Raw genomic sequence first — 24,417 nt, 5'->3', positions numbered from 1 at the left:
TTTTTGCAAATATACTTGTATTGGAACATAGCCATGCCAGCTCTCTTACGTAGTCTGTCGCTGCTTTCCTGTGACAAGGACATAGTTGAGTATTTGTGGCAGAGACCATATCACCCACAAAGCCTAAACATACTTACCATCTCATCTTTAAGAAAAAGTTTGCTGTCTTTGGATTAGATTATTTGAAATAGAATGGAAACTTAGTCACTTATGGAACAATCTAATTTCTTTTCTCATCTTCTATAATTTTAACCTACACCTAAGTTAGTGTTTGTTTTTTTTTTTTTTAGCAATTCACTTTTGTTGAGCTTTTACGAAGTATTCAGGTTAGTTTTCAGAGCAAAAAAAAACCCACACGTTTTTATAATTTTGTTTTATTCCTTTATGTAATATTTAATTAAATTACACTAGCAAATGTTATTGGGAATAAATACAATTGTATGGTTGACTCATGGTCAGCATGATGGAACAGTGCGTACAGGCAGCCCTGAGAGTGGTTGGGAGCTGCAGCAGTGTGTCATGGGCCCAGTTCCGGTTTGTGTAGAGGCAGTGGAGTTTTTGTTCTATGTTTAGTACTATGTTCAGTTGAAGCAGTATCCTTGAGCCCAAAGTAGTAAGGGTGAGGACTTTATTATTGATTTATAGTTAAAACAAAAAGAAAACCCAAGTTTCTTTTTCTTAGTTTCTTCTACATCAACCTGAAGTATAAACTAGATTTCATTTGGTCCCTGTGTAGGTTAACAATATATATTAGTAGTCCAGATTTTCTGTTTTTGGTTATATTGATTATTTTGAGCCATTTAAAAGTTCCATTAAAATTTATAGTTATTTTTACTTAAGTATGTTTATATTTTTTAGGTCAAGTATGGTCTTGGGGAGATGGTGACTATGGGAAATTGGGCAGAGGTGGTAGTGATGGCTGCAAAACACCAAAGCTGATTGAAAAGCTTCAAGACTTGGATGTTGTCAAAGTCCGATGTGGAAGTCAGTTTTCTATTGCTTTGACGAAAGATGGCCAAGTTTATTCATGGGGAAAGGGTGACAACCAGAGACTTGGTCATGGAACAGAGGAACATGTTCGTTATCCCAAACTCTTGGAAGGCTTGCAAGGTGAGTGCAAAATGTAAACTTTTAAAACCCCTTGAGGCAGTTTGTTTAGTAATCTTTTCAAGTTTGCAGTTTTTTCTTTTCTTTACCTGACATTCCATGAATGACCTATCATTAGAAGCTTTTACTCACATTTTGATAGGTATAGATAGTATTTGAAAAGTGGATTTTCTATATTAAAAAATGGCCTGGAATTATTCTCACCAAATTTAATTTGAAACATTCAGTTTTGCTAATATTGGAGAGTTCTTTTTGTGGCAGGCACCCATTCATCACTCACTAAGCTGGCCTCAGTGAGATTAGCTTTTATTTGGTGAGGTCACCTGTAATTACACTGTAGACATCGCTAAGACTACAGATAGGCATGGTATTGTGGGAACACAGTGGGAAATGGGATTGGGTCTGCCTGGTATGGTCTCATTTGAACTTATCCTTGATGAGTAGATCCTGCTTATTTGGTTTCAAGGGCATTCAGCATGCATTTTAGGTAGAGGGGATGAATGGGAACCAAGACATGTAGGTGTGCTTTGCAGGTGTCTTCCAAAGCATGGGAGAGGTTGGTGATAGGTGTATCAAGTGGGGCCTGTAGTGCCTGATCTCAGGAGTAGGCAGACTGTTTTCTAAAGGACCAGACTGTAAGTATTTTAGGTTTGAGGGCCATATATATGCTGGCTGTCCCAATTCCTCAATTCTACTGTTGTAGCCCAAAAGCAGTCATAGGCAATAGGTAAACAAATGGGTCTGGCTGTACCCCAATACAACTTTATTCACAAAAACAGGCCTGGGGCTGTGCTTGGCATGAGGGATGAAGTTTGTTGGATCCCTGAGTTGAATTCTTGTTTGTTTATGTTTTTGCTTTCTTTGTCAAGGGAGTTTGGAAGTGAGACTTTTAAGTGGGACTTGCCAGTTCCTTTCCTGATCATTTTTATTTTAAAACATATTAATACCCTGATGACTAGAAGTTTGTGTACTCATGTGGTGTTTATTATTTTCTAAGCCTCTGAGATAAGTTGTAGAATAATATAATCGGTTGTATGTTATTGGAGCTGTATTTGAATTGCATTTGCCTTCTTTATATCCCCTTCATTTAGTGAAGGAAATCAACTTCCTCAGCTACATTTATTAGATACAGAGATAGCTTTCAATGACAATGTTTAAGTGATTGTTGATATAATCATTTTGGTTGTTGTTAACTTACAATAGGCTCATAGGATAGAATTGTTCCCCTTATTGTAGTAGAGTTTTTTAGCGAATTATTTATGTTGACAATTCTGAAAACATTCCCTGTGTTAGTCATGTTAGATTTACTAATAAGCAAAAGTAGAATACTTTGCTAATACTATTTAAATAGAAAAAAATATATTTCATGTCATTTGGCTTGGGAGAAAAATGGATTTTGATTTAGGAAACTTCCTCGATGAAGAGTGTACTTTATCATTCACCAAGATAGATCATGATCTGGGCCATAAAATACACTTTATCAAATTCAAAAGAGGAGAAACCAACAGTGTCTGCTCTCAGACCACAGTGGAATTAAACCAGATATCAGTAACAGAAAGATACCTGGAAAATCTCAAAATGTGTGCAGATAAAACAGCAAACTTCCAAATAACATGAGTCAAAGAAGAAATCTCAAGAGAAATTTTAAAATATTCTGTACTAAATGAAAATGAAAACACAACTTATCAAAATTTGTGGTATGCAGTGAAAGCAGTGCTTTGAAGGAAATGTGTAGCCTTGAATGTATATATTAGAAAAGAAAAAAGATGCAAAATCAATAATCTTTCTGTGTAGCAAAGGAAACTATCAACAAAATCAAAAGACAACCTACAGAATGGGAGAAAATATTTGCAAATTGTGTATCTGATAAGGGGTTAATATTCAAAATATATAAAGAACTCATAGAACTCAATAGCAAAAAAACAATCCTATTGAAAAATGGGCAGATCTGAATAGACATTTTTCCAAAGAAGACATACAGATGGCCAACAGGTACCTGAGAAGGTGCTCAGCATCACTAATCATCAGGTAAATGAAAATCAAAACCACAGTGAGGTATTGCCTCACACCTATTAGAATGGCTCTTATCAAAAAGACAAGAGATAATAAGTGTTGGTGAGGATGAGGAGAAAAGGGAACCCTTGTACACTGTTGGTAGGAATGTAATTGGTATAGCCACAATAGAAAACAGTATGGATGTTCCTCAAAAAATTAAAAATAGAATTACTATAATATCCAGCAATTCAGCTTTTGGGTGTTTATCTGGAGGAAATGAAAACACTAACTTTAAAAGGTATCTCTACCCCTATGTTCATTGTAGCATTGTTTGTGATACCCAAGGCATGGAAACAACCTAAGTGTCCATCAGTAGATGAATGGATAGAGAAAATGTGGTGTATATATATATCACACATATATATCAGTATAATTTGTATCTATCTGTATATGTACACACACAGTGGAATATTATTCAGCCATAAAAAAGAAAGAAAATCCTGCCATTTGCAACCACATGGATGGACCTTGAGGGCATTATGCTAAGTGAAATAAACCAGACAGAGAAAGACAAACACTGTATGAGCTTACTTATAGGTGGAAGCTAAAAAAACCAAAAGCCAAACTTGTAGATACAGAGAACAGATTTGTGGTTGCTAGAGGCAGGAGTTGGAGAGTGGGTGAAATGGGTGATGGTGGTCAAAATGTACAAACTTCCAGTTATAAAATAAGTAAGCCCTGGGAATGTAATATATAGCATGGTGACTATAGTTAAAAATACTGTATTGTTTATTTGAAAGTTGCTAAGAGAATAGATTTTAAAAGTTCTCATCATAAGAAAAAAAATTTGTAGTCATGTGTGATGATGGATGTAAATAGTATCTGAGTTTTTGCCTTAAGAAACTAGAAAAAGGAGAGCAAATTGAATCCAAAGTAAGAAGGAGGAAAGAAATAGTGAGAATTAGAGCAGAAATTAGTGACATTGAAAACAGGAAATCAATACAAAAGAGCAATGAAACCACAAGCTGGTTGTTTGAAAAGATCAGTAAAGGCAATAAGCTTCTAGCCAGGCTAAGAAAAAAAGAGAAGAGAGGACACAAATTACTAGCATCAGAAAGGAAAGAGGAGACATCACTATGGATCCTGTGAACATTAAAAGGATAGTAAAGGAATGCTATGAATAACCCTATGCCCTAAAATTTGATAACCAAGGTGAAATGGACCAATTCTTTGGAAGACACAGTTTGTCAAAACTCACACAAAAAAATAAACAAACTGAATAGACTTATCTCTATTAAAGAAATTGAATCAGTAATAGAAACAGAAAGCCTGAGGCCCAGATGAGTACAATGATGAATTCTACCAAATATTTAAGGAAGAAATTATACCAGTTCTCTACAATATGTATCAGAGGATAGAAACAAAGGGAGTACTTCCTAACTCATTCTGTGAGGCCAGCATTACCCTATTACCAAAGCCAGCAAAGACATTACAAGAAAGGAAAACTACAGACCAATAGCTTATGAACATAGATGCAAAAATCCCCAACAAAATATTAGCAACTTGAATCCAGCACTGTATAGAAAGAATCATACATCACAACCAAGTTGAATTTATTTCACATATGGAAGGCTAGTTCAACAGTATAAATCAATTAATATGATTCATCAAATCAACGTGAAAAATCACACGATCGTATCAATAGATGCAGGAAAAGCACATGGTAAAATTCAACACCTATTCGTGATAAAAACTCTCAGTAAACTAGGGATAGAGGGAAGGTCCTCAACTTGATAAAGAATATCTACAAAAAACCTACAGCTGACATCATACTTAATGGTGGGAAACTTGAAGTCTTCCTACTAAGATCAGATACAAGGAAAGGATGTCTCGTCTCACCATTCCTTTTCAAAATCATACTCCTAGCTAACGCAGTAAAACAAGAAAGTATATAGATTGAGAAGGAAGAAATAAAACTGTTTTGTTCACAGATGACATGATTGTCTGTGTGGAAAATCCTAAAGAATCGACAAAAAAACTCCTGGAACTAATAGGGATTATAGCAAGGTTGTAGGATACAAAGTTAATGTACCAAAGTCAGTCACTTTCCTGTGTACCAGCAACAAACAAGTGGAATTTGAAATTAAATAAGTAATATCATTTACAGTAGCATCCCAAAAATGAAATACATAGGTATAAATCTAACAAAATCTATACAAGGTCTATATGCGGAAAACTACAAAACTGATAAATGAAATCAAAGAACTAAATAGATATTCTATGTTCAAGGATAGGAAAACAAAGTTTTAATACAAAAAAGAGTATACTTTGTGTCGTTGTACCTTGGGACAGGAGAATACAATCTAGTAGTTAATTAAAAATACACTTGTTTCTTTATGAATGAAAATCTAAATTAGGAGGAAAAATAACAGATCCTTTTCATACCCTAGCATTTTATTTGCAGGCTGTAAGTCTTAACTAGTAAAACATAACAGGAGTTTTAATAGCATACATGAAGCAGATGAATTGTGCATAATATTAAAGCAATGAATTATCCTTTCGAAGTTGACATTAAATGCCTTCTGACCTTAGTGGCCTGGTGTAAATGTTTTTATTGCAACAGAAGCCATAGGTGTGAAGCTGTATCTGCATCACTCTTTCCTCCTAGGGAAGAAGGTGATTGATGTGGCTGCAGGCTCCACCCACTGCCTGGCTCTGACTGAGGACAGTGAAGTCCACAGCTGGGGGAGCAATGACCAGTGCCAGCACTTTGACACCTTGCGTGTGACCAAGCCAGAACCCTCTGCGCTGCCAGGATTGGATACCAAACATATAGTTGGAATTGCCTGTGGACCTGCCCAGGTACTGAGTATAGAGCTTGGTTAGGTATTTTGTAGAATTTTGGTTTCGCATCATTCATTGCTAGTATGTAGAAATAGCATTGGCTTGTGTGTGTTATCCTTATATCCTGTAGTTGTACTAAACTCACTTACTAGTTCTAGGAGCTTCATTGTCAATTCCTTGGGATTTTCTTCAGAAGCAATTATATTGTCTGCATGTAGAGACATTTTTACTTCTTCTTTTCCAGTATGTGTGCCTTTTATTTCTTTCCCTTGCCTTCTTGCACTGGCTGGGACGTCTAATATGTTGAGTAAGAGTGATGACAGGGGACGTCCTTGCGTTGTTCCTGATTGTAGGGTGAAAGCATTCAGTCTTTCACCTTTAACTATGATGTTAGCTGTAGTTTTTGTTTTTGTTTTTTGTTTTTGTAGATGCCTTATTATCAGATTAAGGAAGTTTCCTTTAACTCCTACTTTTTCAAGAGTTTTTTTTAATCCTGAGTAGACGTTGAATTTTGTCAAGTACTTTTTCTTCTCAAATGATATGATCATCTTGTTTTTCTTTAATCTGTTTACACGATCGATTTTCAAATATTGACCAAACCTTGCATTACTAGAATAAACCCCACTTGGCCATGGTGTATTATTTTTATATATTGCTGGATTTGATTTGCTAATACATTGTTGAGGATTTTTCTTTCACTGCTCGTCAAAGATACTGGTTTGTGGTTTTCTTCTGCTGTCTTGACTTTATCAGGGTAAAACTGGCCTCATAAAAACTGTTGGCAAATGTTCCTTCTTCTGTTTTCTAGAAGGGATTGTGTAGAATTAGTGTTATTTCTTCTTTAAATGTTTTTCTCTGAATCCATCTGAGCCTGGAGATTTCTTTCTCAAAAGATTTTTAACTACAAATTTAATTTCTTTAATAGATAATAGAACTATTCAGAGCATTTCTTCTTGGGTGGCTTTTCTTGCTTTGTGGTGCTCAAGGAATTGGTCCATTTCATCTAAGTTGTCTAATCTTTGTGTATAAAGTTTTCCTTAGTATACTCTTAGGAACTTTTTGAAATCTTTGGGGTCTACAGTGATATCCTCTCTTTCATTCCTGATATTGGTAATTTGTGTCTTTTTTCTTTGTCAGTTTTGGTAGAGGTTTATCCATTTTGTTGATCTTTTCAAAGAACTAGCTTTTAGTTTCATTAATTTTTCCTGTTGTTTTTTACTTTCAATTTCATTGGTTTCTACTCTGTTATCTTTTTTCCCCTTCAGCTTGTTTTGGGTTCCCTGTGCTCTTTTTTTTAGTTTCTTCAGGAGGAATCTTAGGTTGTTGATTTTAGAACTTTCTTGTTTTGTAATATATGAGCACTTAATGCTATAAATTTTCCTCTAAACAGTGTTGTAATTGCACCCATAAATTTTGATATATTTTCATTTTTGTTCAGTTCACAATATTTTGGGGGCCGGCCTGGTGATATAGTGGTTAACTTCGCTCACTCCGCTTTGACGGCCTGGGGTTCATGGGTTCAGATCCCAGGTACAGACCTACACACCACTTATCAAACCATGCTATGGTGGCACCCCACATACAAAATAGAGGAAGATTGGCACAGATGTTAGCTCAGGGCCAATCTTCCTCACCAAAAACAAACAAACAAATTTTTGCTAGTGTCTCTTGAGAATCACTCTTTGACCTATGGATTATTAACTGTGTTCTTTAATTTCAAACTGTTTGGACATTGTTTTGTTATCTTTCTGTTACTGATTTCTAGTTTAATTCCATTGTGATTAGAGAACACACTCTATGATTTCAATTTTTCTAGATTTGTTAAGATTTATTTTATGTCTCTGGATGTTTTCTCTTAGTGTACTTAAAATGAGTATGTATTTTGCTGTTGTTGAGTGAAGTGTTCTACAAATGTCAATTAGTTTCAATTCATTGATGGTATTATTTAGTTCTAGATCCTTTCTGATTTTCTGTCTACTTTTTCTATCTACTTTTCTATCTCTTCCTAGGAAGGTAGTATTGGTATCTCCAAGTACAATTGTGGATTTGTCCACTTCTCTTTTTGGTTCTATCAGGTTTTTTTAATATTAATGCTTTTGATCATTAAAAAAATGTGGTAAAATATACAATGGCATTAAATACATTCACAGTCTTGTGTAACCATCACCCCTGTCCATCTCCAGAACTTTTTCATCATCTGAAAAAGAAATTCTTTACCTATTAAACAATAACTCTCCATTTCTCCTTCCCCTCACCCTTGGTAACCTCAAATCTACTCACAATCTCTACTAATTTGCCTATTTGAAGTGGAGTTATATATCTGATCTTTTGTTTCTGGCTTATTTCACTTAAGTTAATTGGCATAAAATTTCCAGGTTATCTATGTTGTAGCATGGATCAGGATTTTATTCCTTTTAAAGGCTTAATAATTCTGTTTTGTATATATATCCCACATTTTGTTTATCCATTCCTCTTTCACTGGACACATGGGTTCTTGGTACTTTTTGGCTATTGTGAATAATGCTGCTATGAACATTAGTGTACAAATATCTGTTTGAGTCTCTGCTTTCAATTTTTTTTTTTTTAAGATTTTATGTTTTTCCTTTTTCTCCCCAAAGCCCCCTGGTACATAGTTATATATTCTTCATTGTGGGTCCTTCTAGTTGTGGCATATGGGATACTGCCTCAGCGTGGTTTGATGAACAGTGCTATGTCCGCGCCCAGGATTCGAACCAACAAAACACTGGGCCGCCTGCAGCGGAGCACGTGAACTTAACCACTCAGCCATGGGGCCAGCCCCCTCTGCTTTCAATTTTTTTGAGTATGTATCTAGGAGTAGAATCGCTGGATCATACAATAATTATGTTTAACTCTTTGAGGAACCGCCGTACTGTTTCCCACAGCAGCTGCATAATTTTTACATTACTACCAGATATCCACCGTGGTTTCAGTTTCTCCACATTCTTGCCAACAATGGTTATTTTCCTTTTTGTTTTTAGCCACCCTAAGGGGTATGAAGTGGTATCACATTGTGGTTTTGATTTGTGCTTTTCTATTGGAAAAGATGTTGAGCATCTTTTCATGTGCTAATTGAATATTTGTATATCTTCTTTGGAGAAATGTCCATTCAAGTCCTTTGCCCGTTTTTCAATTGGATTTTTTCTTTTTTTTTTGAGTTATACAAGTTCTTGATGTATTGTGGACCTTAATCCCTTATCAGGTGTATGATTTACAACTATTTTTTTCCTCCCATTCTGTGGTGTTTTCTCATTCTGTTGATAGTGTTCTTTGATGCACACAAGTTTTTAATTTTGAGTAAGTCCCCTTTATTTTTTTTCTTCTGTTGTCTGTGCTTTTGGTGTCATATATATCTAAGGAATTCATTGTCATGCACTCTTTCCCCAGTGGTTTCTTCTTACACTTTTATAGTTTTACCTCTTATGTTTAGGTCTTTGATACGTTTTGAGGTAATCTTTCAGTATAGTGTAAGGTAATGATCCAACTTGATTCTTTGGAGGTTTCTCAGCCCATTTGTAGAAAAAATTTTCCTTTCCACATTGAATAGTCTTGGCACTTGTCAAAAATCATTTTATTATATAGACAAGGGTTATTTCTGGGCTCTGTGTTCTATTTCATTGCTCCCCATGTCTGTCTTTATGCGTGTACCACACTGTTGGTTACTGCAGTTTTGTAGTAAGTTTTGAAATAGGAAGTGTGAGTCTTCCAACTTTGTTGTTCTTTTTCAAGATTGTTTTGGTTATTTTGGGTCCCTTGAGATTCCATATGAATTTTAGAATTTTAGAATCTATCAGTTTTCGTATGAGAGTTTTGAAGCTGTGTTTTTAGGTGAATATACATTTAGGATTGTTTTGTCATTTTGGTAAATTGACTCTTCTATCAATATGTAATGTCCCCCTTTATTCTTGTTTTTCCTTGCTCTGAAGTCTCTGTTGTCTGATTTAATGTAGGTACTCCAGTTTTCTTTTCATTTAATTAGTGTTTGCATACTGTAACTTTTCCACCCTTTCACTTGAAAACAAATTTTTTTAAATTATAGATTCATAGGAAGTTGCCAGTATGGTACAGTCTTATTCACTATAGCTATATCAGAAGTCTATTTTCTGCTTCCTTTGCCTTTCTATATAAAATTTAGAATAATCTTGTCTATATGTGCAAGAAGGTCTTGCTTGCACTTGCACAAGGAATTGTATTCAACCTGTTATCAGTTTTTGGAGAATTGACATTTTTGCTTTATTGACTCTTCCAATCTATGCAAATAAGTATGTCTAAACATATATTTACATCTTTGATTTCTTTCATCAGCAGTTTCAGCATACAAATCATGTACATGTTTTGTTAGATTTATACCTTTTGCTTTAATCTGCTTGTTTCATTATGTGTATAGTGAGTTTCTTGGGTGCTATGTACAGTTGCATCTTTTTTTTCTTTAATCCTTGTGTCAATGTTTCTTTTAATTGGTATATTTAGATTATTTACATTTACTGTAATTATTGACGTGTAGACTTAAGTCTTCCATTTTATTGGTTGGCTTTTTTCTCTTTTCTATTATTTCTTCCTTTATTTTGTTTTCTTGCTCTTTTGGGAGCATATAAACATTTTTTTAGTATTCCATTTAACTTCATTTAGTTTGAATTTATCTCTTTTTATAGTTTTTTCAATGGTTGCTCTAGCATATACATAGTTAACTCTTTGGAGTCTGCTTAGAATCAATATTTTACCACTCTAATTGGAATGTGGAAACCTGTTTAATTTCCAAGTACTTGGAGATTTTTCCAGTTATTTACATCTAGTTTATTTTTATTTCTAGTTTAAGTTTCTGTTGTTGGTTTCTAGCTTAATTTTATTATGTTCAGAGAACATATTCTGTATGATTTCAATTCTTTTAAATAGTCAAGAATTATTTTATAACTTAGAATATGGTTTATTGTGTTAATGTTCCTTGTGTCCTTGAAACTAATGTGTATTCTCTTGTGGTTGGGTGAAGAGTTCTATAAATGTCAATTTGATCTACTTCATTGATGGTTTTGTTCATTTCTTTTAAATCCTTGCTGATTTTCTGTCTACTTCTTCTATCTGTTATTAGGAGGGTAGTTTTGATATGTTCAACTGTATTTGTGGATTTATCTGTTTCTCTTCTCATTTCTATGAGTTTTTACTTCTATGTGTTTTGCAGTTTTGCAGTTTTGTTGTTAGAAGCATATACAATTCAGCATTGTTTTGTCTTCTTGGTGAATTGACCTTTTTATAATTATATAATGTTCCTCTTTAGCCTTGATAATTTCTTTCCTCTGAAGTCTGCTTTGTCTGATAGTAATATAGCCACTTTCCATCCCTTTACTTAGCCATTTTTTGTCTTTATATTTAGGGTAGATTTCTTGTAGATACCATATAGTTAGGTTTTGTTTTTCATACATCCTGGTAATCTCTATCTTTTTGTTTATATGTTTAGACCATTTAAATTTAATGTAATTATTTATAAGTTGGATTTGTGTCTACCATTATTTGTTTTTTGATTGCTCTTTTTTTGTTGTTTATCTTTTTATGACTTCTTTTGGATTATTTCTATAATGTTTTGTATAACTTTTGTAAAATTCCATTTTAACTTATTGAGCATATATACCTAACCTTTCATTGTCTACTTAGAGTTACTTTTGTGACTCTTCAAGTAGATTGTGATCCTCAAGGCCATCATTTAATGTGAATTAATAATTTTGAGAGTGAAAAGATATTTTAAAAAGTTTTTACCTTTTTATTTATAGTAAAATGAGATGGGGTAGTGAAATGAGAGAAAATTAGAAATCGATACCATGTGAGCTAGACAACCATGAAAGTACATGTGCATTTGAGACAATTCGAGTGATGCATGAGTAATAATTTACGGCATCTTCATTATTCATAATGATGAATCTCTCCCGTGGAACAGACCAATAGCTGACTGTGTAGATTCATTTTAGGTTCTTGTGTTTCTTCCGTAGAGTTTTGCTTGGTCATCTTGTTCTGAGTGGTCCATTGGCCTCCGTGTCCCTTTTGTGGTGGACATCTGCTCAATGACTTTTGAGCAGCTGGACCTCCTACTACGGCAAGTGAGTGAGGGGATGGATGGCACTGCTGATTGGCCCCCACCCCAAGAGAAAGAGTGCATGGCTGTGGCGACGCTGAATCTTCTACGACTTCAGGTATTAATTGTTTCCTTTCCTCTCCCTCCTTTCGGAAGTGTCTTAGGTATTTGCAGTGTTTATGCATATTGAAGGGTATGGGTTTTAGCCTAAGTGAACTGCTAATGAAAAATTTAAAGTATTTTGAAGTAAGATTATAATGGAGTGTATGAGGCTTAAAAAAATCAGTCTAGTTTATGTTTATCCTGGAAGTCAGTCTTAGCCTGCAAGTAAAAGTGTGTATAGATTGTGTTATTTCTGCTGTAATCAGCTTGTTTATAGTCGTCAGGGGGTCAGTCTTGAATTTACTGTTGTTGTGTGTGGAGAAATGACTGAACAAGACAATAGGTGATTGAGCAACCAGCTGAATGTGCTAACCAGTCTCTCCTCTGGACTCTGAAAGTTCCACTCAGTAAGCTCGGCTCCCTCCAATAGTACCTCCACTTTATCAGGGAAATTTAAGGTCAAAGGTCAAAATAAGAAAAACTACTATGAAAATATATATATATTCTTTAAGTAAAACTATAGCTGAAATCTGTGGTCATCATATTTTCCTTGGTAATAAAATCATATGATTTACTGTCAAGAGAACAGATTTTCTTGACAAACTAATTTTTCCCCTTTATAATGCAAGGATTTCTGTGTAACCCATCGTGTCCTTCTTCTGTGCCCGTCCCTTTTTTGCCTTGGCTTTTAAAAAGCACAGAACTGAATGTAATGTTTAATTGCATTAATCAAATTATCAGAAGTTTGGAGAAACTTCTCTCCCAGAAGTCTTCTACAGGAGTTCATCTATTAGGACACCTGTGGTATACTGTTCCTTCCATGGATCTGCCCAGTTGTTTGTTGTTTCCCATGCTTTGTAGTAGTGTTGCTGTCCTGGTCAGTGCTGTGGAGAAAGACCTTGTACATGTCTTAGGCTTGATTCCTTTTGGTCCATCTTTGCCTGGTGACGTATGTTTTTCCATTGCTTTATTCTGTCTTCTTAGGTCCTTATGTTTTAGTTGTGTCTTTTTTTAAATTGGTTTATAAAGCTCGATTCTTAAAAAGAATCCAATTTGAGAGTCTTTATTCAAAAGGTAATTTAATTCTTTTACAATTATTGTGATTCCTAATGTATTTCAATTTAGGTCTTCTGATTTAGTTTTGTGTAAGTTTGTTCTTCATTTTATTCTCTATTGATCAAGTTTCTAAAAAAGATTTTTTCTTTTCAAATCCCTTTTATTGTTTCTAAGTTTTTCTTTGATTTCTGGACATTAATCATGTACAAAAAAGTTAAATATTTGTTAATTCCACAAAGTGTTAGGTTAATTGTTACTTCTCTTCCTGAAACCTATAAGGTTATAGGATGCGTTAAACCTAAACTCCCCTTTCCTCCTCCACTGTTTTAATTGTCAAGTAGTCTTATTATTACATTGGATCCAAGGCAGACTGTCTTTTTGTGTGTGCTTCTAAAAGAAGAATGCTCCCAATTGAAATGTGTAAGATACATTCTGAATTTAGAGATGTTAAGACAGGATACATAAAAATGCCTCTTGGGATTTGTGAAATATAGAAATTATTTTTTAACTTTATCCCAATTAATTATCATATCATCATCATTTTTTAAGAGGCCATACTTAGTTATATCATCTTTTTTCTTTTTTGAAACAATTTTTGTCATTGTTGCTTATATCCTTTCCCTCCTCCCTTATACTCCCTCCTTCAGAAAGTTAGTTATAAAGTCTGAAAACTGTTCACTTCAACCCCTCTTAAGAGAGTTTAACAAGATTTAGCTTTTTGGATTACTGTTATTTTATCAGCATTTTGAAGATGTTCTATTCTCTTCTGACCTTTATTGTTTCCTATGAGAAATCTTAAATTTGTGCAGTTGTTGTATCTTTGTAGCTAATTTGTCTTTCTCCTTGGCAGGGTTTCATATAGTTATATCTTTGTTTCATAATTTTAATACATTATGTCTAGATGAGGCTTTATTTTTGTGTATTTAAGTTGAGGTTATGGTCCTCATTCAATCTGAGATTATATATCTTTGTTAAATTTTGAAAAGTCTTCACTATTTACCATTGAAAATTGCTCTCTCTTTTTAATTTATGTTTTCTGTTGGAGAAGTCCTAATAAATGTAAGTTGAACTTTCTCATTTTATCTTCCCAAGTATCACAACTTCTTTGATATTTTTAAATCTCTTTATCTTTTTTTTTTTTCGTGAGGAAGTTTGGCCCTGAGCTAACATCTGTGCCAATCTTTCTCTATTTTGTATGTGGGACGCTGTCACAGTATGGCTTGATGAGCAGGGTGTAGTTCCATGCCTTGTGAACCCCGGGCCACTGATGTGGAGTGTGCGAACTTAACCACTGCACCACCACGCTGACCTCACTCTTTATCTTTTTTAATGCTCACTTTATCTTTTCATTCTGCCTTCTGAGTGGTTTACTCAGCGTTCTCTTTCGGTTCACAAATCCTTTCTTTAGTTGAATGTTCTGTATTTTTGAATTGTCCATTTATTTAACAAATACTTATATGATCTCTGCTTTACACATATTATCTCACTAAATCCCTGTGCCAGCCCTCTGAGGTGAGACCATCGATCTGTATTGCACAGATTACAGGTGGGGAGGCACAAGATGTTCAGGCCTGTTCCCAGATTGGCTACCCAGTGCACAGAGGTTCAGGGCTGGGACCTGGGGTGTAGGTTCTTCACACCTCTGCCTTGAGATTTTTATTCCTGTAGTTGTTTTCCTCACTTTTAGAATTTATATTTGGGTTCTTTTCAAGGCTTTCGTTTTACTCATTATATAGTCCCATCTTCTGGGTTCTGTTCCTTCCTTGATCTCTAAGAACATTTTCTTATTTTATGGAATCTTTCCAATATTTTTATTGCTGCCATCTCTTGGGGCATGTGTTTTGCCTCTTACTCTGTCTATGACTCTCCCTCATGGTGACCTAGTATGGCTTGTCTTTTCTTACTCTGAGACTGCCTTCAGGGGAAGGTTTGCTAGGGGTACCCCTATCACCTTGGCTGTGGAGATTTCCACAGAAGGCAGCTTTGTATTTACATCTCTGAGGTTCCATGAGTTTCTCAGGCTCTAGATGAGTTTCAGTGTTTGACTTGTGGTATCTATACCTAGATGGTTGGTATAAATTTGATTTCACATCTGCTCATGGTATAGGCCGGGTCTCTGATTTCTTTTGGGGTCTGTTTCTACCCAAAGCCTTGTGTGGTAGAGTGTTGCCCTCAGGCCCTGGCTGCCTGACAGACAGGTGGTCTTGAGCAACTCCCAGCCTTCTGCAGGAAGCCCAGGTGCAGTGGGCTTTCATGAGCAGTGTGGGTCTCAAGCTCCAAGGCTTTGATCTGTTCTCAGAGTCCAGAATCTCTTGGCTCCTGCTGTGTGTGTCTGAGTTCTGGTTTGGCCCTTGAGGAGTTTCCTTATATACTGTCAGCTTGTGTATATAATATTTTAACCTTTTTTTTGTTATATTATATTCTCTATTTCTCTGTGTTTGATGCAGATGGTTGGGGGTTGGGTGGAGGTTGCTATTTCCACATGGTTTAACTCTTTGTTAATCTTGACCTTTCCCACGTACATATTTATAGTTTGGTTTAAATATTGCACTTAGAAAATACCTTGCTATGGATTCTCAACAGCTATGGATAAAATTTCTTTAGTCCAGTATAAAAAAATACATATACTGGACGTTTTTCCTTTATTATTTGAATAAAAATTAATTTGAGGTATTATTTAATTTTTAGAAAGATTTGAAATCCACTCATTTTTAGGGCTTCTAAGTGAAAATTGTTTTTCTCCTTTCAGTTGCATGCTGCCATTAGTCACCAGGTTGACCCAGAATTCCTTGGTTTAGGTCTGGGCAGCGTCCTCCTCAACAGCCTGAAGCAGACTGTGGTGGCCCTGGCCAGTAGTACGGGCGTGCTAAGTACCGTGCAGGCAGCTGCCCAGGCTGTGCTGCAGAGCGGGTGGTCCATGCTGCTGCCTACTGCTGAGGAGCGGGCCCGGGCACTCTCTGCTCTCTTGCCCTGTGCAGGTAGGCTTGGGGGATGAGCAGGGATGAGGGGGTGGGGGTTGGGCACAAGAGAGGGTGCGGGAGAGGATGGCACTTACCTCACATTGGCAAAAACACTTTCCCTTTTCCAGTTTCAGGCAACGAAGTTAACATAAGTCCAGGTCGGCGATTTATGATTGATCTTCTGGTGGGCAGCTTGATGGCTGATGGAGGCTTAGAGTCAGCGTTAAATGCAGCCATTACTGCAGAAATCCAGGTATGGCCCTAGGAATGTGTGTGTGAGCCTACAGAGGTGATTTTACCCGTCAGTGAGCTGAGATTGAAACACCATGCTCGTGGTCATGAAGAAATAACAACCTTTTGCCAGAATTAGTGAAAAACTGAAGCACAAAACTTTTAGTAACATCCAAATATTTTCTTTAATTAAAACTTTTTTATCTTAATAGTTTTAAAAAATTTATTGAGGTATTAAGTATGATAAAATGCACTTACTTTAAGTGTCAATTTAGATGGCTTTGACCCATACCCTGTTCATATTAGAAATCATTTCCATCACCCCAGAAAGTGTTTTTGTGTCCCTGCACTTGAAATTAGGACACTCCCCTGCCTCCCTCAGATTAAATTACTTTTGTCTGTTCTAAATCTCACATAAATAGAATCATGTTGTATGTACTCTTTTGTGTCTGCTTTATTTTGCCTTGATAAGGATTTTCAGATCTTCTATGTTGCATGTATTGTTACTATGTTTTTACTGTTGAGGCATAGTCCATGGTATGATTCTGGCATTATTTGTCTATCCATTCTCCTGTTGACAGACATTTGATTGCTTTTGAGTCTCTATAGTGGCTTTGATCATGCTGTGTACAAATCCTGTAGTGAACATGTGTTTTTTCTTTAAATTAGAATTTGCTGGGTCCCAGGGTGACTGTCTGTTTATAGTTTCCCAAATGGCTGTGCCATTTACATTTGAACCAGCCTGTATGAGACTTTCTTGACCTTACCAACATGATGCATGGTGATCCTTTTAACTTTTGCTATTCTGGAGAGGTATGGTTACAATTTGTATTTGCATGTGCTTATTGGCCATTCATGGCTTCTTTTGTTGTGTTCATTGTTGTAGTAGTTTTTGATTTAAAAAACTGTGCTGATAAAATTAGATGAAGTGACTGTATTAAAAATATCTGAGGGGCTGGCCTGGTGACACAATGATTGGGTTTGCGTGCCTCTGCTTTCGTGGCCTGAGATTCACAGGTTTGGATCCTGGGTACAGACCTACACACTGCTTATCAAGCCATGTTGTAGTGCAGTGTCCCACATATAAAATGGAGGAGGATTGGCTCAGGGAAAATCTTCAAGCAAAAATAGGAAGATTGGCAGCACATGTTAGCTCAAGGCTAATCTTCCTCACCAAACAAAACAAACAACAAAACAAGACTTTGAAAACATACTTTGATTCCATTGGAAACGTTAGAAGAAATTGTCTTTGTAGCAATGTTAGTAGCAACCACCATTCCTTGTGTACCTATTATTTTCCAGGTACTGTGCTATGTACTTTACTTTAGTTTTTTCTTTTAAGCTTGTCAACCATGTTGAGTGGAAAAAGTTGTTTTTAAAATTCCACTTTATAGATGTGGACATAAGAACCACAGAAATTTAGTGATTTTCTAAGGTATTATGACTAGTGAGTGGCTGGTATGCTGGCCACACATGGGCCAGACAAGTAACCTTAACATGACCCAAGCACTATTTTTAGAACCTCTTAATTTATTTGACAAATGTTTATTCTATGCTTCCTAATAGAGGGAGGGACCGGTGGGGAGCAGGGGGTGGCAGGGGGCAAGGGTGGCGCTCTGATAATAATTGTTGCCTAAAAAATAGCCAAAAGGCTATTTATTTCAAAACAGAGATGTTTTGAAGCTACAGAAAGGCATTAATAAAAAAACTCACCATTTAGGAATAACCATTGTTAATATTTTTGGTGTAGAGTCTTCCAGATTTTTAAAAGTGCAGATATTTACTAACAATATTCATTATGGTGCCAGAATTGATTTCAGTGATCTATCGAGTTTTTTCTTTTTCACTCCTCAGGTTGCCGTGTTTTTTCTGTGGAATGTTCAACTGCTATGTCCGTTTGTTCTGTTGCTTCGGGGAAGTCTGTCATATGTAAAGGGAATCATTTCTTCTTTTTTGTTTTTTTTTAAACAACTTTCTGTTGTTGACACTTTAGGTTTTAGATATTTTTACTACTATAAATAATTTTTAATTACATTCTTGTAGATAATAAGTCATTGAGTATAAGAATGATTATTAGGAAGAAGTTCCAGAAATGAAACTGTTGAGTCAAAAGCACGCACATTTTTCAGCTTTCTGATCCATGTTGCTGCCTTAGCCTTGAGAATGGGTGGCCCAGTTCCAATCCCACCACTGAGTCATGGTCTTTGTCCCCACACCCCTCAGAACTGGGGAAGACTGTTTATGTTTAGACTGTTCTGACTTTTGCCATTAGAAAATAATGCCCAGAAGTAAAGAACTTTGTTTTTGCACAGTAAATTTGGTTACTAGAAGAATGCTTGCTACGTAGTAGGTTCTCAGGAATATTGGTTGCATTTGACTAGCAAAAGCTACCTCCTTTTAAAATTTTTTTAAATAATAGCTTTATTGAGCCATAATTCACATACTATACAATTCACTCTTTTAAAGTGTATAATTCAGTGTTTTTTTTGTATATTTAGAGATTGTGCAACTATCATTACCACTATCTAATTTCAGAACATTTTTATCACTCCAAAAAGAAAGCTCTGTGCCCCTTAATAGTCACTCCCAATTCCCCACTCCTCTTAGCCGTTGACAACCACTAATTTGTCTAAAAAGATTTCCTTGTTCTGGATATTTCATATAAATGGATTTGTACAATATATGGCATTTTCTGTCTGACCTCTTTCACGTAGCATAGTGTTTTCTAAGTTCGTTCAAGCTGTAGCATCCATGTTGTACTTTATTCTTTTAAATTGCTAAACAATATTCAATTGTAAGGATATAATGTATTTTGATTATCCATTCATCAGCTGAAGGACGTTTGAGTTGTTTCCACTTTTAAGTTATTATGAATAATTCTGTAATAAAAATTCATGTATAGGTTTTTGTATGGACATATGTTTTTATTTCTTATGTGTATATGCCTAGGAGTGAAGTTGTTAAGTTTTATGGTAATTCTATGTTTAATGTTTCAATAAAGAGCCAAACTATTTTCTTAAGTGGCTGTACCATTTTACCTTCCCAGTAGTAGTGTATGAGGGTTCAAGTTTCTCCACATCTTTGCTGATGCTTGCTACTGTCCATTTTTTATATTATTGCCTTCCTAGTAGGTGTGAATTTCCCTGAGGACTAATGATGTCTAGCGTCTTTTCGTGTGCTTATTAGCCCTTTGTATATCTTCAAGATATGTCTATTCAAATCCTTTGCCTATTTTTAAATTGGGTTGTTTATCTTTTAATTGTTGAGTTATAAGAATTCTATCTGTATTCTGGAAACATGTCTCTTATCAGATATATGACTTGGGAATATATTTTCCCTTTCTGTGGGTTGTTATTTCATATTTAGCAAGCAGATAGACTCTGTATGTATGGGGCAGATCACATTGGGTGTTTGTGATAGCAAGTAGCAGGGGTAAAGATTTTAGGGACTTCACAGAAGGAGGCTGGAGACCATCAGCAGTGGCAGCGTGGACATTGGATTTGTAGGATGAATAGTCTGTTTAGAAACTGAGCAAGTGAGCTACAGGATTTCTGACAGGTGGATGTGGGCCATTGTCACCAGGTGTGTGAGTTAGCATACACAGTCTGGGACAGGTAGGCTGTGGGATCAGGGTTCAGCCCAGGGTGCCTTCACACTTGCTACTAAGATAACTGGTAATGAGTTTCTGTCTTATGAATTACAGGATATTGAAGCCAAAAAAGAAGCACAAAAGGAAAAAGAAATTGATGAACAGGAAGTGAGTGCCTCGACATTTCATAGAAGTAGGACCCCGTTGGATAAAGATCTTATTAATACGGGAATTTATGAATCTTCCGGAAAACAGTGTTTACCTCTGGTTCAGCTTATTCAACAGCTTCTTAGGTAAATAGTATTAGATATATTCTATTTTAATAGGATTGTTGGTTTTCATATTAAGATAATGAGATCTAGCATTAGGGTCTGAAAAATGTGTTTGGCTTTGAGGAAATACTCTGAAAATTACCTAGGATAGGTTTTAGGGTAAAGAGCAGACTGAAATATAGATGAGAGGTAGGAGTGTATAACATAAAATAGGAGATTCTACAGGTTTTCATACAAGAGAAAGTTAGGATGTGTGATGAACATAGGGAAAGGTTCTTCTCATTAGGTAGCAATAGATGCAAATGAAGATCGTCATAGTAAGGTTATTGTTTAAAGCAGGTTGTATCATTGCCTCATTCTGAATATCATAGATTGATATGTAACACTGTAGGACAACTATTTTGTGTGTGTGTGTGTGTGTGTGTGTGTGTGTGTGTGTGTGTGTGAGGAAGATTGGCCTTGAGCTAACATCTATTGTCAATCTTCCTCTTTTTTTTTCTCCCCAAAGCCCCAGTACATAGTTGTATCCTAGTTATAAGTCATTCCAGTTCTTGTATGTGGGATGCTGCCACAGCATGGCCTGATGAATGTTGTGTAGATCCATGCCCAGGATTCGAACCAGCAAACCCTGGACTGCTGAAACAGTGTGTGTGAACTTAACCACTCAGCCATGGGGCCAGCCCCTGTAGGACAACTTTTGATTTAAAAGCTGAAGTGACTAAAAGAATGGAGAGCATGATTTTTGAAGGCCTGATCAGGAGGAGGAAAGAATCAGCCAGAACATAAACAGAGGCTAACCTTGACAAGGGCTGCAGTGGTCGGATACTGTCTACTGAAAAACGTCAGCCAGCATTTCAGTGCCACTCAGAAAGAACAAGAAAGCAAGGTGATTTCTGGAAGGCATTTGTTAGACCATGAGAAACTGTTGCCCCTCTATTTAACAGAACTGCTCTTTGTAAACCTGGCTCATGGTTTGTTTTATTTTCTATGCAGAAAATAGAGCCTGGAGGGTTTGCTCAGGCAGCTGAGCACCCAGAGTAGGCAGCTCTGCATGCATATCCAGGAGTGTGAGTGGTGTGCTAGCGGGCCTGCTCTCCACTGCCAGGAACCCCAGAGTTGACTGGGCACACAGGGAACTTTTAAAGAGGATGTTTTAGAGCTAGTTCCTTATGTAGATTTTAGTAAATGCTAATTTTAAATCCCTTTTACTATTTTGTTTTGTTTTCCTAATCTGATGGTGATTATTTCCTTTGATTAATAGTTCTTACATTCTGATCTTCAACAGAACAAATTGAAATAAAGTGAATTAACTCATTGTAGTTGATGGTAGTGGAAAGACCTTGGGATTTGTTCCTAGAATTTCAGTTGTGATTGCTTGTGTGGAGTTGGCAGGTGGAACTCTGCCAAGAGTGGTAACTGCAGGAGTTGTAACAGGAGCAGGGTTTACTTGGCAGATCAGATGAGAAAACGGACATTGAGTGCTCTGTAATTGAAAGGTAAAGTTCTTGGCAGAAGTTTTAAATCATAAAGCGTGTACCTCATGAAGCACTTTTCTGAGTTCTGAATGCCTCACCCTTCACTGAGGAGGATGTGTCACCCTCTGGTATCTGGACGAGAGTGAGTACTGAGTCCCTGACCTTGGGCCATGGTAGTCACTGTTCTCATGAGGGCCAACTCTCCTCCTGGCTCAGACTGTTCTCTTGGTGTGGAGAGACCCAGCTGTCCACCTGCCTATGCCTGTGCTGTTCAGTCTGGCAATCACTTGCCATCTTTGATGAGCACTTGAAATGTGTCTGGTGTAGCTGAGGTGTTGAGTTTTTATTTTTTATTAAATAAGATTCAATTATTTTAGTTGCATTATTTTTTATTAATTAAAATTCAAATGTAAAAACTAGGACCTTATTCAGTTTTTAGAAAACTTTTGAGTATGTTTGGAATAACTTGGTCACATGAGTTTACTTTTTTAAGTGCATTTTATGACTCTAAGTCAGATTGAATGTTTTTAGTGAAAATTTAGTTACCTGAACTGACATTTGCTTTAAGTATAAAATACACAATGGCTTTTCAACACTTAGTGTAAAAAAATAATGTAAAAAATCTTAATGCTTTTTCTGTTGGTTTTCTGTTGAAATGATGTTTTCACTATATTGGGATAAATACATTATTAATACTGATTTTACGTGTTCTTTTTGTCTTTGTGGATATGACTGGTAGAACATTTTAAATTACAAATGTGGCTCCCTGGCATTATGTTTCTGTAGGACAGCACTCTCTAGACCATCCTCACAGGTCATCTTCTGAACCTTCTTCTTTACTTTGGATCTCCTTGGCACGCAGGGAGTTGGCTCCACAGTAGGTTTATAATAAAGATGTACCTATTTGAAAAACACAAGACAAAAACTGAAGTATGGACGTAAACAGCACCTTACAAAAATTTTGGAAAATAGAGAAAGCATCCACAGCTTTCTCACTAGCAGAATGCCTATAATCCAGGCTCTTTTCACAAGCATAGATAATGTGCCCCTTCCCTTGTAGGGATAGACTTTAATGTTTGATTTTCTCACCTTAAGTGTTTGTGACTGAAGGAGACTCAATATGTTGACTTAGCTGATGCAGTTGTTGAAAAATAGTTTAAAGATGTAAGATATTTTGGAGACGTTTCATGTACTTTCATTTCTTGGAAAACAAGTTGAAGAAATTGTAGCTTCCCAAAAATAGCCATGAAACAGATTTCAGAGTAACTCTTTAGTCTTATGCTGGCAAGGAGTTGCAGAAAACCATTTATATTTGAAAATACAGAGCTATGAAGATTTTTTGGTTAGTGAACTTTATCAGAATTACACGTTTTGATTATGGTTCTGAATTTTATATTAAGGAAATAAGTTAAAAGTTTTATTGTATTTTCTTACTGTCTTTTGCTCCTTTGTGTATAGCATAAAACCCAGATTCTAGACCTGTTTCTTCTATTGTGATGTGGTTATCAGGGCAGGTTACCAAGTCAGGGAGAAGAAAGGTGAGGGCGACTAGAGGCAAGACCCAGTGAGTGCCCACCTTGATTTTGTGTGACCAGGGAGCGGTGCCATGTACCAGTCCAGGGCTCTTTGCCACTCTTTCTTGGCAACTCTGTGGATGCGTGTTGAAGTGTTGGGTTGGGACTCCTGAATGTCTCCTGCTCTTGTCCTCGCTCACACTGCTGTTAGTTTCTGGAATGAACCATGGGGGCAGGTACAATTGACAGGTTCTTCACAAACTTACTGTCACGTTAGGAATGGAGCAGAATGCCTGTCTGTGGCCTGGTGTTGTGCACAGGTTCCAAACTTGCCTGCTCAGTGGCCGTGCCAGGTGTTGGCCAGCTGGCTGTTGCCCTCGTGGCTGGGACAAGGCTGGTGTGAGGGAACTGCTTTGACGGCATCCCTAGAACCAGGTTGTACTTTGGCTCTTTTTCCTCCACTAATCCACTTCCTCCTCTGTTCTCAGTACCAGGGATCTGGCCTTGTTCACCTAGTGCTGAGACTGTCTCTAGGTGGCAGGGTCTTATCTGGTGTTCCCCGTCCCCTCTAATCTGCCTTCACACTGACACCAGAGTTACCTTCCTCAAACACAAATAGGATGTCACTTTCCTTTCTAAACCTTGGTGGCCCCGCATAGCAGAATATAGTCCCCGCAGCCTGTCACTCCGTCACCTGCAGCGTCCACTCCCATGCCTTGTCTTGACTTCCCTGCCTTGTTCTTCGCATTTTGCTCATGGAACCGAAACAATTACTGCTCTTCTAATTGTGCTTCCCAGGACTCATGTTTCTTCTCCTTTCTTCCCATTTACTAAAGACACATGACTTAAGTTAGCTCCTACAGTTGGAAGTGGAGTCTTTGCTCCTTTCCTTACCATATTCTTGGAGCACCGTTTCCTGACCTGGTCTATTTGTACCCACTTTGTCTTCCTACCTGTACTCTCTGAGCCCTGTACCCTGATATGGCCCACCTGAGTGATTACTTGAGTAGGTCTAAAGGTAGACTTGTGAGGCAGATGCAGAAATGGGAAAGAATCTTGTCTTTAAGAGTACTGTCACATTTATATTTGAAATGCAGCTTTGGACAAAAAGTAATGACACAGTTGTTTTTCCTTCCAAAGGTTTGTGCAGGCGTTTTCTATCATTTTGGACCATTCTATAGAGCTTGCTTTAC

General features: G+C 36.6%; 1 protein-coding gene across 5 annotated transcripts in view; it reads left to right on the top strand.

Moving 5' to 3' along the window:
• The window catches only part of HERC2 (HECT and RLD domain containing E3 ubiquitin protein ligase 2), a 272,108-nt gene that overhangs the window by 92,563 nt on the left and 155,128 nt on the right, over window positions 1-24,417 (top strand). For all 5 annotated transcript variants that reach the window (XM_070497080.1, XM_014829918.3, XM_070497069.1 and 2 more), the window contains exons 15-20: window positions 859-1,110; window positions 5,771-5,964; window positions 11,943-12,143; window positions 15,933-16,161; window positions 16,272-16,396; window positions 20,078-20,256. In XM_070497080.1, the coding sequence (XP_070353181.1) occupies window positions 859-1,110; window positions 5,771-5,964; window positions 11,943-12,143; window positions 15,933-16,161; window positions 16,272-16,396; window positions 20,078-20,256 (1,180 nt within the window). The remainder of the gene's footprint in view (window positions 1-858; window positions 1,111-5,770; window positions 5,965-11,942; window positions 12,144-15,932; window positions 16,162-16,271; window positions 16,397-20,077; window positions 20,257-24,417) is intronic.

Source organism: Equus asinus, chromosome 2 (genome assembly GCF_041296235.1).
Source record: "Equus asinus isolate D_3611 breed Donkey chromosome 2, EquAss-T2T_v2, whole genome shotgun sequence".
NCBI lineage: Eukaryota > Metazoa > Chordata > Mammalia > Perissodactyla > Equidae > Equus > Equus asinus.
The sequence above is the reverse complement of the archived record's forward strand: the minus strand, read 5'-3'. Positions and strand labels throughout refer to the sequence as shown.